At 42.1% G+C, this 14353-nt stretch overlaps 6 protein-coding genes across 7 annotated transcripts; 2 read left to right on the plus strand and 4 right to left on the minus strand.

The window, feature by feature from the left end:
• Window positions 1-25: 25 nt before the first annotated feature.
• On the plus strand, window positions 26-1414 carry Arl6IP1 (ADP-ribosylation factor-like 6 interacting protein 1). The gene is made up of 3 exons (XM_089464371.1): window positions 26-194; window positions 311-676; window positions 733-1414. The coding sequence occupies exons 1-3, from the start codon at window positions 171-173 to the stop codon at window positions 934-936; spliced, it is 594 nt and encodes a 197-aa protein (XP_089320497.1). The 5' UTR covers window positions 26-170; the 3' UTR covers window positions 937-1414.
• On the minus strand, window positions 87-4273 carry LOC149270359 (G-patch domain and KOW motifs-containing protein). 2 transcript variants are annotated; one of them, XM_089464223.1, is made up of 6 exons: window positions 4075-4272; window positions 3681-4018; window positions 3481-3611; window positions 2997-3415; window positions 2219-2940; window positions 87-2143 (listed from the first exon to the last, which is right to left on the minus strand). In XM_089464223.1, exons 4-6 carry the CDS (start codon window positions 3131-3133, stop codon window positions 1443-1445), a joined length of 1560 nt encoding a protein of 519 aa, XP_089320349.1. In that variant the 5' UTR covers window positions 3134-3415; window positions 3481-3611; window positions 3681-4018; window positions 4075-4272; the 3' UTR covers window positions 87-1442. The 2 variants fall into 2 exon arrangements, with proteins under 2 accessions (XP_089320349.1, XP_089320354.1); XM_089464228.1 differs by having other exon boundaries at window positions 1974-2159; window positions 4075-4273.
• Mettl4 (Methyltransferase like 4) lies at window positions 4075-9008 on the minus strand. The gene has a single exon (XM_089464315.1). It carries the CDS (start codon window positions 7838-7840, stop codon window positions 6782-6784), a length of 1059 nt encoding a protein of 352 aa, XP_089320441.1. The 5' UTR covers window positions 7841-9008; the 3' UTR covers window positions 4075-6781.
• Window positions 4398-6703, plus strand: CCT3 (chaperonin containing TCP1 subunit 3). Its single transcript, XM_089464218.1, has 4 exons — window positions 4398-4644; window positions 4703-4764; window positions 4888-5387; window positions 5449-6703. Exons 1-4 carry the CDS (start codon window positions 4611-4613, stop codon window positions 6485-6487), a joined length of 1635 nt encoding a protein of 544 aa, XP_089320344.1. The 5' UTR covers window positions 4398-4610; the 3' UTR covers window positions 6488-6703.
• A 119-nt stretch (window positions 9009-9127) lies between the features above and the next one.
• On the minus strand, window positions 9128-11511 carry Tpc1 (Thiamine pyrophosphate carrier protein 1). The gene is made up of 4 exons (XM_089464319.1): window positions 11186-11511; window positions 10869-11117; window positions 9965-10655; window positions 9128-9906 (listed from the first exon to the last, which is right to left on the minus strand). The coding sequence occupies exons 3-4, from the start codon at window positions 10513-10515 to the stop codon at window positions 9432-9434; spliced, it is 1026 nt and encodes a 341-aa protein (XP_089320445.1). The 5' UTR covers window positions 10516-10655; window positions 10869-11117; window positions 11186-11511; the 3' UTR covers window positions 9128-9431.
• Window positions 11512-11563: 52 nt separating this feature from the next.
• LOC108621171 (arrestin domain-containing protein 2) lies at window positions 11564-14200 on the minus strand. Its single transcript, XM_018018340.2, has 4 exons — window positions 13806-14200; window positions 12727-13094; window positions 12126-12666; window positions 11564-12065 (listed from the first exon to the last, which is right to left on the minus strand). The coding sequence occupies exons 1-4, from the start codon at window positions 13915-13917 to the stop codon at window positions 11692-11694; spliced, it is 1395 nt and encodes a 464-aa protein (XP_017873829.1). The 5' UTR covers window positions 13918-14200; the 3' UTR covers window positions 11564-11691.
• Between the last annotated feature and the right edge of the window lie 153 nt (window positions 14201-14353).

Consider the following 14353-nt stretch of genomic DNA (forward strand, 5'->3'; position numbering starts at 1 on the left):
TAAGTTTCGTTAGCAAACATCGCTATCGATGCTTTTTACATCCTTACTGGGAAGCTTGCACAAACAAATTGATTTTTCTCCCAAACTAACTGTAGCTCCACTCTAACGAATAAATAAATATACAACAAAACTAAGGCGTGTAAGCGTGTTATTAAACTCGACAAACAAAGATGACAACATCTCAAGTTGACCAGGTGAGCAAGGATCCGTTATTCCAACTGTGACTCCTTTGCACTTTGTAACACATACACGAAAAAAAAAAAAAAAATTGCCGCCATCATGAAAAGCAAAATTTTGTATTAATTTACAGAAACGTGCCCTAATCAAGCTAAAGCATGACTTGGAACCATTTCGCAATGCCATTGTAAGTGGATATGGTGTTCTTACCTGGGAAAAACAATACTATGCCGGCGTCGTCTTTGGCGCCATCAGTATCATATATTTGTTGCTATGGTACATGGATTTGTCCTTCATAACTCTATTCTCATTGCTGGCCTTATTGGCATTCTTCATGGACTTTGTCATTCCGATGCTGTCGCGATTGGTCTCTAATGGTGAAAATTGGGATGGCGAACAGGAGGCTAAATTTGAGGAAGTGTGTGGACAGCTATATAACATTAAATCAAGTATCATTGATTGGTATGATTATCTGTTCAAGGAGCGCAAGCCAACAATGGTAAACACTTCGCGCATACAGCTGACAAAAAATTTAATTGTAATTCTATCGCACAGGTTGTGATCATTATAAGCTTGGGCCTACTGGTTCTGGCTTGGATTGGTGCCATTATCAACAATCTTTTGCTAATGTATTGTGCTACTGTTCTGGTAGCCATGTGGCCGGGGTTGAATGAGAAGGATGTGTTCAAGTCCCTTACCCAAAAGGCCTCTAAGATAATCAATGATAAAATTCAGTATGGCAAAAAGAAGCTGCAGTAAATGGCTAACTTATGTTTATTAAATTATTACATGGACTATTAAATAAATCTCATCAGCACACAAACACTCACCTGCACACACACACACAATCCAGCGTATTCGACGGAAACAAAAAACAAAGAAAACACATATTCGAACATATAACACTAAGTCATTTACTTTGCCATCTCATACATACATACATCCTAATCAATAAATATAGTATATCGTAAAATATAAGTATGCTACGGGCATATTGAAAGTATTATCATTCACATAACTAGCTAAAATCATAAACGTAAGGCATTTTGGAAACCTATACAGCACGACATTTCTAACTCTAAGTTTGTATGGGCCCCAAAGATTCTCCAAGAAAGACATTTTTGTGATTATGAGTTAATTGAAATTTAATGATAATCGTGCATATATATGAAAACTATGCGTCTTCTGATGATACATAAATGTTTAAATAAAATAAAGTTTTCAAATGAATCAACAATGGAGTAATTTTGTTTTCTGCCTTTGTACTACTTGGCACGCCCATTACGAGAACGGGACCGAGAACGCGTGCGGGAACGATCGTGTTTACTTTTCTTTGTTTTCTTTTTTTGATGACGTCGTCGTGCTCTCTCGTCCGCACTACTATTGGAATCCTCGCTCGTGGTTGAAGAACGCCGATGACGGTGTGATTTACTTTTTGATTTCTTTGACTTTCTTTTCTTGGATTTACTGCTGCTGCTTCCAGTTTTTGACTTCTTTTTGGACCTGCGTTCATAGGCGGAATCACAATCACTTTCTGTTGATTCGTCAGTATCGTCGGCTTCGTCCGAGCTGCTTTGCTGTCGCCTACGACTGCTGGATTTAGATGTGCTACTACTCTTTAGAGAATCCGGATCACGTTCATGGTATCGACTACTTTTGCTGCTCTCATCTTTTCCTCGGTCTTCTGCTCTATAAGGTTTTCGTTCCTCTCTTTTATGGGATGTACTTTGTTCGTCTTTGTAATCTCTGCTCTCAACTCGACGCTCATCTTGGTTGACACTGCGATGTTCTGTTTTATGAGGCTTTCTCTCTTCGTCTTTTGTTCTATACGATTTACGTTCGTACTCATGCATTCTATCTCGACTCTCTGTCTTTACACTGGTTCTCTCAGTTGATTTTTCTTGCTTGATAATTATTTGGCCGTGCTCGTTTTCCTGCTTCTTAAACTCCTCGTATTTTGCTGTATCTGTAAGGAACGGAAGCTATTAATAAGTTTGATTTCACTTAATCTGTGCTTAAGATCTATGTGATTGCCACTTACTTATGCACTTGCCGTACTGCGAGTATTCCTTGCGAGAGACGGGCTGGCAGAGAAACTCATTAAATGCCTCCTTGTTACCTCCAATCGCCATTTTAACAATCACACGACCTGCATGATCGTCAAAGCCCTCAATCTGTCCATATTGATCTTTTTGCTTTCCACCCAAGATGCGCACGTAGGCTTGCTTTTTGATTTCCAATATTTCGTTTTTCTCGGGCTGCACCAGTAACGCCTTCGGTTTCAAAGCTTTGTCCGCGCCTAGCCCCATGCCTTTGGGTCTCAAAAAAGGAGCCTCGTCTACCGGAGCGGCGCCTTTTTTCTTAGGCGGCGGATCCACCCAACCCATGCCTCGCAGCATCGCTAAACCAAACTGTTGTATTGGTATTGAGTCATAGTCATCTAAAGTTGCTTCTTTGGCACCATCCAGAGGCAGCTCATCAGCTTTCAGCGCCGGTAATACAAGTTTTTCATTATCTATAATATCGTTGCCGTTGACGTTCGCGGCTGCAAGTAACTCGCGTGCGGCGCGCTGCTCCAAGCTAGCACCCTCTTTATTTGCAGTTACTTCAGCGATGGATTGCGGTTCGGCAGTGGATTCTTCGGGGTCGGCGTCCTCTTCGCCCATCAAAACAGCTCGTCGTTTCATTAGACTTGCCAGTGCTGTGGATGTTTTCTGAATAGTAGGCATTTGTATGACAAGTGGTGCAACTTCTTGTTTTTCTCTATAAACAGAATATGAGATTAGATTTATATTGTTTAAATAATTCTATTAACTTACGTGACCAATTTGATTTCCTTCCCTTCGAGGCATTTGATAAGCTCTACCTTGTTTTCCTCTTTTGTAACTTTGCTGGGCAATATATTTGGCTTTTTAGCCACCTTGCTAAAACCAAAGGATATCTTTTTAGTATCCATGGCGTACTTTTTACACACGTTTATAAACAAAAATTAAACAGCTGTGATAACTGTGTTGCCAAGTGTGTAAGTATATCGATAAGCTATCGATATAGTTATCGAGTCTTTGACTTTAATTGGCGCTGCAAAGTGGAAGTTTTTGCTGGTATCTCGCAAATGAGCTTGGCATCTTCGAGTAACGCTCCGCGACAAAATTCTGTTATGAATGGTCCTTCGATAAGTACGAACAGTTCACTGGCAAACGGAGCTTCATCCGTGCCATCCATAAATTTAAGCTGCGCCCTGTTGAAGACGCACATTAAATTAGTAGAGAGTAGGTTATAAACAAGCCAAAACTGCAAACTCACTTTGTTGCCGGCTCAATGCTTTCGAACTCGTCTTCTTCGCAATCATCCCAGAACGCACGGGAAGAGGGTATTCTTACTTCACCAAAACCTGGACAACTCATTGTGTTCTTAATAAATTCGAAAATGGGTTTCTAAAGAAAAAACAATGAAATGTTGACTATTTTATTCAAGTCATTTTCAAAAGTATCGCATAAGCTTACTTCGTTGGCGTTTCTTCTCTACAAGTATTTTAAAGTAGCACTTGCGTTTGCTAATTAGTATTTCTTGGTAATAGTTAAGTTTTTCATTATCTATAATATCGTTGCCGTTGACGTTCGCGGCTGCAAGTAACTCGCGTGCGGCGCGCTGCTCCAAGCTAGCACCCTCTTTATTTGCAGTTACTTCAGCGATGGATTGCGGTTCGGCAGTGGATTCTTCGGGGTCGGCGTCCTCTTCGCCCATCAAAACAGCTCGTCGTTTCATTAGACTTGCCAGTGCTGTGGATGTTTTCTGAATAGTAGGCATTTGTATGACAAGTGGTGCAACTTCTTGTTTTTCTCTATAAACAGAATATGAGATTAGATTTATATTGTTTAAATAATTCTATTAACTTACGTGACCAATTTGATTTCCTTCCCTTCGAGGCATTTGATAAGCTCTACCTTGTTTTCCTCTTTTGTAACTTTGCTGGGCAATATATTTGGCTTTTTAGCCACCTTGCTAAAACCAAAGGATATCTTTTTAGTATCCATGGCGTACTTTTTACACACGTTTATAAACAAAAATTAAACAGCTGTGATAACTGTGTTGCCAAGTGTGTAAGTATATCGATAAGCTATCGATATAGTTATCGAGTCTTTGACTTTAATTGGCGCTGCACAATTAAATTATTTACATCTTGCAGAATTTTTATTTTAAGTGATGCAAGTTTTGTGTAGATGTTCGCTGAACTATTACATATACTTGTAGCACAAAATAATTAAATAACAACAACTAAAACATATGTTATCGAATCTTCTGGAATCGCCTGTCAGCATTTCTAACCTCAAAAACAAACGTCATTCATTCTCTTTTGAGCAGCGGCAATAGCGAAACGCGAGGCACGAGTTCTATTATTTTCACATAGAAATTGATCAAAAATAACAAGAAACATGTTTGGTGGACAGCAACCAATACTCGTGTTGAGTAAGTTCTAAAATTTAATTGAACTCTGACTATGTACTATCTTAATATTGTCGTTTAGGTCAAAACACAAAAAGAGAATCGGGCCGCAAAGTGCAGTTGGAGAATATTCAAGCCGGAAAGGTATGTGTGTGTGTGCGTGTGTGACAGTATGTGTGTAATGCTTGTGACTCACATGTCTCTTTGCGTCTATCGAACAAATTTGGCCATCTGTTTGCAACATTGTAAAATTAATGATAATTTCAGGCTATTGCCGATGTGATACGCACATGCTTGGGCCCCCAGGCCATGCTGAAAATGCTGATGGATCCCATGGGCGGTATTGTGATGACCAACGATGGCAATGCAATTTTGCGTGAGATCACTGTGCAGCATCCAGCAGCAAAGAGCATGATTGAAATTGCTCGTACGCAAGATGAAGAGGTTGGCGATGGTACCACCTCTGTGATTGTCCTGGCTGGTGAAATGCTAGCCGCCGCCGAGCCATTCCTGCAACAGCAAATCCACCCAACAGTGATCATTCGAGCCTATCGTGAGGCCCTCGAGGACATTGTCAATCATTTGCAGACCAATTTGAGTGTCCAGTTGGATGTCAAGGATAAAGCCAAAATGGCTGATGTGGTCAAGGCCTGCGTTGGCACCAAATTCATTGGCAAGTGGTCTGACATGGCTGTGAAGATTGCTTTGGATGCTGTTGAGACTGTGACGCTGAATGAGAACGGTCGATTGGAGGTGGATATTAAGCGGTAGGTAGTTTAAATACAAGGATCTGATCTAAAAGTTAACTTAATTTCATAATGTATATAGCTATGCAAAGGTGGAGAAGATTCCTGGTGGCGCTATTGAAGATTCCTGTGTGCTGAAAGGTGTTATGCTCAACAAGGACGTAACACATCCCAAAATGCGCCGGTACATTGAGAATCCACGCATCGTACTGCTGGATTGCTCACTTGAATACAAAAAGGGCGAGAGCCAAACCAATGTTGAAATCATTGGCGAGCAGGACTTTACTCGCATGCTGCAAATCGAAGAAGAGTTTGTGCAGCGCGTCTGTGCTGATATTATTGCCGTAAAACCGGATCTGGTATTCACTGAAAAGGGTGTCTCTGATCTGGCACAGCATTATCTGCTTAAGGCGGGCATCACTGCCATTCGACGTCTACGCAAGACGGACAATTTGCGCATTGCTCGCGCCTGCGGTGCTACCATTGTGAACCGTACTGAGGAGCTGACAGAGAAGGATGTGGGCACTGGTGCCGGACTATTCGAGATAAAGAAAATTGGTGACGAGTACTTCACATTTGTCACTCAGTGCAAGGATCCTAAGGCCTGCACCATACTGCTGCGCGGTGCCAGCAAAGACATTCTCAACGAAACGGAGCGCAATCTGCAGGATGCCCTTCATGTGGCACGCAATCTAGTGCTTGAACCACGTTTGGTGGCCGGTGGCGGTGCTGTCGAAATGGCAGCATCTCAGCTACTAACCCGTAAGCAGGTGAAAGGACCCTACACTGCCGTGGCGCGTGCTTTGGAGATTATACCACGCACACTGGCCCAGAATTGCGGTGCCAATACTATTCGCGCCTTGACCGCTCTGCGTGCCAAGCACGCCTCTCACACCGGAGACGGAGTCTGTGCCTGGGGCATTGATGGCGAGTCCGGTGAGATTGTCGACATGAATGAGAAGAACATTTGGGAGCCGCTTGCCGTCAAACTGCAGACCTACAAGACGGCAGTGGAGACGGCTATTCTGCTGCTGCGCATAGATGACATTGTATCTGGATCGAAGAAGCGTGGCGGCAACGAACCGACCAATCCAGCAGCCATGGCTCAGGGTCAGGAGTAGGCAGTGAACAACAAATACATTTGTATTAATAATTCTTAATATTTTAATACTTAATTTAACACACAAACACAAGCAAAGCGTGTGCACACACATAAACACACGCACACACACAAATGTCTAACATTTCGCCAGTTCCCTCATATACAAAATTCTTGTTGCATTTGCTTTCATTAACAGCACACAAATAAAACGGTAATAAACCAAAAATAACTCAAATATCTTGCTTGCTTAACTGTCTTTTAGATCGTCTGATATTTACTGATATAGAAAGAGAAAATCAAAATTATTGAATTATTAGCTTCCCTTTATTACTTGGTCGTACAAACGCTCATCCATTAGCTTAAGTACCTCGATGCCAATGGACGTAAATTGTGGTTGCAAATAGCGGGCGAACAGTTCCAAACAATTGGGCTCAACTTGATCCTGCTCAAGCTGCAAGTGGGGACGCAACCAGTCCAGGAGCGGTGGCTTGTGCGAGTGTACAATGCTGGGCACGCTGAGCAGGAATTCAGTTTGTTGCAAGTCTGCGGCATATGCCCCATCGCTCTGCGCGTGGCAGGCCAAATAGAGGTGCTCGTAGGGCTGTTTTTGTGTGGCATCCGTTTGGTTTAACTTGCAAATGAGTCGATGTGCCGTATTAAGCTTGTACCAGCGTAATTTGTGCAGTAAACGTAGTTGCCAACGTGGCAGTAACTCTGTTTCCAGCATCGTTTGGTGTAGGTTGGAGTTCGTGCACCAAATGGCCACTAAGGTGCGCTCATGTGTGAGTTGGTTCAATGGCAACAGGGCCAATTGCTCATTGTCCATCATGGCATAGCCTAGCTCGTGCTTTATCCGCTTTAAACGACGTATGTATTTGTTGCGCCAGGGTGGGTCAATCACAATTATATCATAGCTGGGCAACAGCTGTGGCAATAATGTGGTTAGCTGATCCACGTTATTGTTGTAAAAGCGAGTTGCATGCGGTATTATAAAAGTCTTTTCCTTTGTTTGATACTTTTGAAATTGACCGCTCATATTGCTGCCATGCATTTGAGGCAGTCCGTACTTTTCTTCCCAGTAGCGGGGCAGTGGTGACAAATTGTCCACTTTTGCATCAGGCAGCTGTTCCAGGTACTCCAGAATTGAATCCTCGGATTCATTGTTTTCATCTTCGGTGAATTTGCGTTTCCGCTTCTTTAGGTCTTGCTGTGACTGTTGGGCTATTTTTGGCTGAAAGTGAAACAACTGTGACTTTAATTCATATATTTCATAGTTAGGTTCTCCAGCCGCGTAAGCTTTATTTATTAATTGCCGGTGATTGAGAAAAATCGTGTGTTTTTTGTCATTTTGTTTTGATTGCAATTTTTGCATGTTGATCTGTTAAATTTCACAAAGTATCGATATTGTATTTTCGATTGCAATTGCGGTTACAGTGGCAACATTCTTGCGATAACTTTTGTCCGTTTCTACATCATTCGTATTATCACTGGTCAGTGGTATTATCAACTTTTCTTTATTTTCTTTCTTAAAATAGTATTGAATTCGCCAGAGTAACTATTCACTAAAATGCGATGCAATAAATCAACGCATGGCATGGGATTATTGCGATGAGATCGGGGCAGTACAAACATCGTGGGTATTCTATTTATATTTAAATTTTGGGGTGCTACACAGCCTTGCACTTGTGTTTGAAACACATTTCATCATATGAATAACGTATATACAGTCGATTGAGTCTGCATCGAGTTTAACTTGACCCTCCTTATCGTACCCTCTAAACTTCTGGTTTAATCCCTGGGCATCGTAGATAGTCTGGTGCCGGTTTCTACAAAACGCTACAGACTTAAAAATTGCCCAGAGATGCCCAGCTGTCAACATCGATGTCTAAGTAAGTACATATGTGCTTTATTTACGATCATAATCTTTGTTGATTAGCAATTTGGAAATAACTTATCGCTAAAAGATGTATAGCAGCATTTGCATAAAATATACAGACATACATTTATAAATAACTAGTTTATGCTATAGCGACGGATGACGGCTGATTCGAGATTATGTTATTTGACCTGATTCCGCACATAATTTATCAACGAAGCAAATCCATTGATGAGTTCAATATAATACCTTTAAAATAATTTAATTAATTAAATAATTTTTGGAATATTAGAACTTTTCTTTATTGCTAATTCAATCCCAAACTCGTCATCGCTGGTAGTATGTGAATTTTTACGGGCTCCTGCTGAACAAAACTAGATTCTAGTTGTTAATCAAATGAATGAATCGCAGCTTTTAAATTACCAATTTCACAATTAGTAGTAAAAGCTTCGATATTTCAATGGAACCAAGCTTTCAAAAAATACGCAACTAAGCTAATGCCAAAAAGCTAAATACCCTATAAATTTAATATATATATATATAAAAAGGCTAAATACCCTATAAATTTAATATATATACATATATATAAAGGTTTAGTCATTTGCCCTTATAACTTACTATATTACGTTATATATTTAGGAACAAGATTTCTTTAATATATTTATTTATTTATATAGAAAATTGTTCGAAATATTTAAATTATGAATATATTTGAACCACACTTTGTGGAATATATTATTCAGCGTGTGTTTATAAACCAGTTTTATAAAACTTGATGAGAAATTATATTTCAATACAAATAAAATATTTTATATTTCGTGTCCGTGCTTCATTTAAATAAAAAATAATAGCATAATTTCCATAGAACTTATGCATTTGTGCATAAAGTTTATGAGTTTGCGCGTAGTATTACCTTATAGATAAACCTATCAACATAAAATAAACCCGTGCTAATAACTAATTAACAGAGACACTATGCTTAATATCATTTACAGCGTTATTTGTAAATAGCATATAAAAATAGATTCTGTGCTGTGAGCTTTTTCACTACTTAATTTCTATATTGAAAAAGATTGTTAATTCGCACCTACCAGAAGTGCACCTGTTTTAGCTTGTCGTAAATACTAAAGTACAATGCCGTTGTCATGCTGGATTTGAGGAGCGTGGGAGCAACGCCCTTGTAGAGACCCCGCACACCCTCCTGTCGCACCGTCAGCTGAAGACAATCCCAAACCCCATTACATTTTAGTGTTTGTCCAAACGTCTGGCGATTTTGCTCAAATCCCTGGATTTGCAGTCGTTTTTTGACCAAGTCAAAGGGATACACAATTGTTTTCGATAGCATGCCCGAGGAAGCTCCCAGCATCAAGAGAGTCCAAGTAGGCAGCTTGGTACGATCGTCCACTTCGAAAAATTTGCACGCCGATTCGCTGAACAAACGATAGGCCATAAAGTTGGTGCCCATCAAAGGGGCGATTTGCAAGAGGGCTGAAGATAAGCCCCGATACATGCCACGGATCCCCTCCTGACGTACGATGGCAGTGACGGCCCGTGTTGCATTACTGTAATTGTTGTGAATTATTAACAAAATATATAAGATTATAAGAATATCTATGTTACCGATATCCTTTGCTAGTGTCCTGGGCGATAAGACGTGTCCGTATGACATCTAACGGTGTAGAAATGATAACTGCTGCCGCTCCAGCAGAAGCGCCGCACATGAAATTTGAAAGATGCTGATGATCCTTGAGGTAATTGGTTTGTTTCGCCAGAAGGCTTAGCTGCTCGTATGTCCAGAACTGGCAGATGCCATACATAATGCTTAGCACCTGAGCGGGATTGTGACCCTTCCAGAAGGCCAACAGGCCCTCCTCCCGGTAAATGGTGCGCACAGCTTGGAGGATGGATGTGTATTTGGAGGAATGCAATGGGAGGTCAGTCTTGGAGGATGACTGTATCGATGCAGCAGTCGCTTTGAACGGCTCCACTTGTAGCTGAAAACGTATTTTAAGAACATCCAATGGCTGGCAGGTGGAGCGTGTAATAGCTGCTGATAAGCCACCGGCAATTATTTGCTGCAGTTGCTCACGTCCGCTGTGCTTACGCCGCTGACTGACCGCTGGGCCTGTAGGCTTGGTACATGTTGTGCTGCCTGTTACCGCCGGCGTCATGTTGCTGGCTGTCGATTCAAGCTGGCTCAACCGATGCGTTGTCAATGGCTGTGCTTGTGAGTGTGTGCGATTTCTCTTTTATTGCTGCGGTTGCGGCTGCGACTGCGTCTTCTTCAGCGTTTGCGTCTTCAATGGCATTTCTGTAAATCATATGAACAACAACAGCGGAATTAATTTGCTGTTAAACAAACAAAATAGTTTTGGAGCTCTGCCGCTGTCGCTCCACTGAAAACAGATTCAAGGTGCGCCCCGCCCAGTGGCCCAACCAAAATGTTTGCATAGTCATCAAATGATTGCCAAATTAATGTGTGAAATAACGATGCGATGAAATTGAGATCAGAGGGTGAACTTACAAGGTGTCATGCTCGTCGAAGCACGCTTTAATCGTTTGTTTCACCCGACGTGCCTTTTCCAATTTGTGGTTACTACAAGTTTCTCTACACTTGCGAGGGCGCCAATTTGATTTAGGCTTCAGTAAGAATTGATATACGGACTAATTCATTCATTCAGGGATGGGTAACAGATTATCGTCTTATCAGCGATTTCACTTTTCTTGTTGTTGCTGTGGAAGCCGTTGTCTTGTCTGCTTGGCAGGGCTGACGCTATTGGCCAGAAAACGAAGATAAAGCCATTGCATTTAATATGCATGTCAGAAATTGGAATTGCTCACCTAACAAATATGCCGAAAATTCAGTTTAGTTAAGCACGTCAATATATTCGACTGCTCGCTGTCAGAGTGCAGCGGTAACTGTTTAGCTGAGCGGCCGCACGACGACGCTTCTTCATTACAAATTACAAGTAACGGCCATGTTATTGCGTCAAAACTTTCTTTTGCTCAGCGCTTGTCAATGTATGAGAAATAACTGTATGTTGAGGCCTAGCTGAGGTTGCTGCAGTTTATGTGAAAGAGTTTACAAACCGGTTCCGAAGCGCTTTTCGGCTAAAACTAATTTCAAATTGAAAACAAAACTTGGCCTCAAGTTACGTCAAGTGCATGCCACGAACAGCTGTTGCCGTGCGCACCAGCTGAAAAATTGAAAAATTGAGCTTTTTACCGATATATCGATATTTTTCGTTTATTTCGGTGCTGCCATTTGGCGTATGCCCGCGAATATTTATTTAAATAACTATAAAAAAATGTGCTTCTAATACATAAATACATAGTTTACACAATAACTACTTCCAACCAATGTTGCCGGAAGCATCAGCCGGTGCACTAGCTGTGGGCTGATAGCCTGGTGGTATGCTGAAGCCGAGCACTTCAAAATTATTGCCAACAGCTGGCACAGCTGCAGGTGCTTGGACTGGATATGGCGGCGCCTTTTGAACTCCTGTCGACGGATTTGCTACTGGCGACACAGGATTTGGTGTGTAATTCACTGATGGTGCAGGCAGAGTATCCGCGGCTCTTGGATAAAGACTGGGCAATGGCGACCTAGCATCATTCGCATTTGTCGGCTGAGCACTGAGTATATAGACGGGATAACGTGGCTTATACGTGTTCGACTCGAAGTGTTCTGTGCATACATCCTCTTGGAAGGTGGGTGCAACTAAAGAAAAGATCAAAGAATTATTTTATAATCAAAAACAAGCTTGTATAGGCTGCCTACCCATCACTTGATAGCTGCCGTTCGTGTTAGGCTGTGCCTCTGTCTTCTGTCCCGGCCCTTTGTCGTCTGCACTGCCATGCAATGGCACAGTTCCAATGACCAGTGGAAAATCTACTACCAGATCCCCGCCGCCATGCAAGCGGAATGTTTTGGCAATGAAACGAAGAGTGTAACTAACCCGAATCGGACCTCGTTCGTTCATTGTTGTCGGCGTTGTGGGTGGCACCATTAGAAACTCATCGAATTTCGCCTTATTGTTCTTATCCACCTCGCCACAGTGCTTATCGGCTATACGCACCTCGGTGGTCTTCAATTGCTCCTTATCGCCCGCTTTGCCGCGATAGGTCACGTTCTTGAACAGACGCACCTTCACATCCTGGCACTGAACATCCGCTTGGTTGTCCAGCACGATGTGAAAGTTGATCTTCTGGCCAGGAACATAGGCGCTGTACGAAGTGCTCACGTCCATAACCATGGGCTTGTTACCGCCAAATATGGAGCCCCACCAAAAGGTTTTCTCCTCGATGCGCTTCAAGGGTTGCTAAAAGGTCAAGCACAAGGATTATACCATCTGTAATATTGCCTTTCATGTCAAACCTACCAAATGCTCGGGCTTCGCATTCAAATCGTTTGGCAGTATGACCGTAAAACACTGCTTGAATATATTATTATATCGCACCGCGCGATCTATGGTCAAGGTCACCTCATGTTTCACCTGTCCGTGCGTGCCATTGAAAGAGGTCGGCGCTTGGGGCGGTATAGTGGCCTGAAAGGGAAAGACATACTTGCCCTGGGGCAGCTCCAGTTGTGATCCTCCGCTCTGGCCGTACACATATTTATCGCTGCTGTAGTAGATCTCCGTGGTGGTATACGTCTCCAGTGCCTTGACCAGCTTGCCATCAGCACCAGGCTTTTCGACACTCTCCTGCCAACGCGTCTCCACGAAACCGTTCACGGTTATATAGATGGCTGCAAGAGAGCGAATCGCGTAATTGGATTTAATTTCTTTGTAATACTATTAAGCTGCACGCCATGTGGGCGGCGCACAGATCAAGCTGCGTTTCCATCGGGTTCAATTGCGTTTAATTCGCAGTTATCTGAACTGACCCTGACTTTTTAGAGAATCAAATTCTATTCGAAAACCAGTCTCGAGCATAATTTTGCCATCATTTATTTCAGGTTAATGCGGAAATACTAAAACTTACCATTCCTTTGACTACTCAAGTTCTTAGCTCTGTTTATTTTTAATTTTTTATGTTTTATGAGGCCTAAGCGAATTGTTCATTTTCAAATCAAAGTACAGCAGCAGCCGAGCCGACTCATTTGCTCAACGGCACGCACACTTTTCGAAGAAAAACTAGTTTTTTCTTCACTCTCGCTACAATATTAAATAACCGACACAGAAACATATATATGGAGATATGTATATTTATATATATGAGGAATAGCTATCGGCTCAATACAAAAGATATACACACATAACAAAGCGAGCAGAAACAACAATAACAAGTAACAAAAAAACAATGACGGCTCGAATACTAATGTAGGGTCTGGCCCCAGGCCCCAGGCCCCCTTCCAGACACCAACCCAGGCCATTTTTGTATGCGGAGTAGGGGGCAACATGACGTCATGCTAGCCACAATCAAATATTATATGCGTGTTTGGGTATAAAGAACTTACAGCGTATGGTTTTGGGGCGCTCTGTGATGAGTTCGGCTGTGCCGGATACGATCTGGCCGGCATAGTAGACGCCCAAGACGCTATCGAAGCTAAAATTCACTTTGCTGCTCATCCTGTCGTGACCTTGGTAACAACAGGCACTGGCTTTTCTATTGGAATGTTTATTCTTTTATTGACTGTGGCAAGCGACGCGGAACACAATCGAGTAGGAGAAGTCACAACCACAACTGATGAGCTGCGTCCACGACCACGACCGCTGAACGCGAGCAATTTCAAATTAATACTGAAGCTGAATCCGATTAATAAGTTCAGATATGCTGCGAATGCTGTGAGCGCTAACTGTGTGTGTGTGCCACTCTTTGTTTACGCGGGGAATTACCTTAGCAGACTGCAGCCCTGCAATTGAGTACTAATTGGCCGTGTCCAAAATACAGCAATAAATTGTTTGCTTGGCAAAATTTGCTGCTTATCTCATTTTTAAATATATAAACTTTTAGCGCTTAAGCTGCTCACCTGGTGGCAACGCTATGACAATTGAAAGCCAGCTG

The sequence above is a fragment of the Drosophila arizonae genome, chromosome 2 (genome assembly GCF_054131065.1).
Source record: "Drosophila arizonae isolate 15081-1271.41 chromosome 2, UAZ_ARI_1.0, whole genome shotgun sequence".
NCBI classification, from domain to species: Eukaryota; Metazoa; Arthropoda; class Insecta; order Diptera; family Drosophilidae; genus Drosophila; species Drosophila arizonae.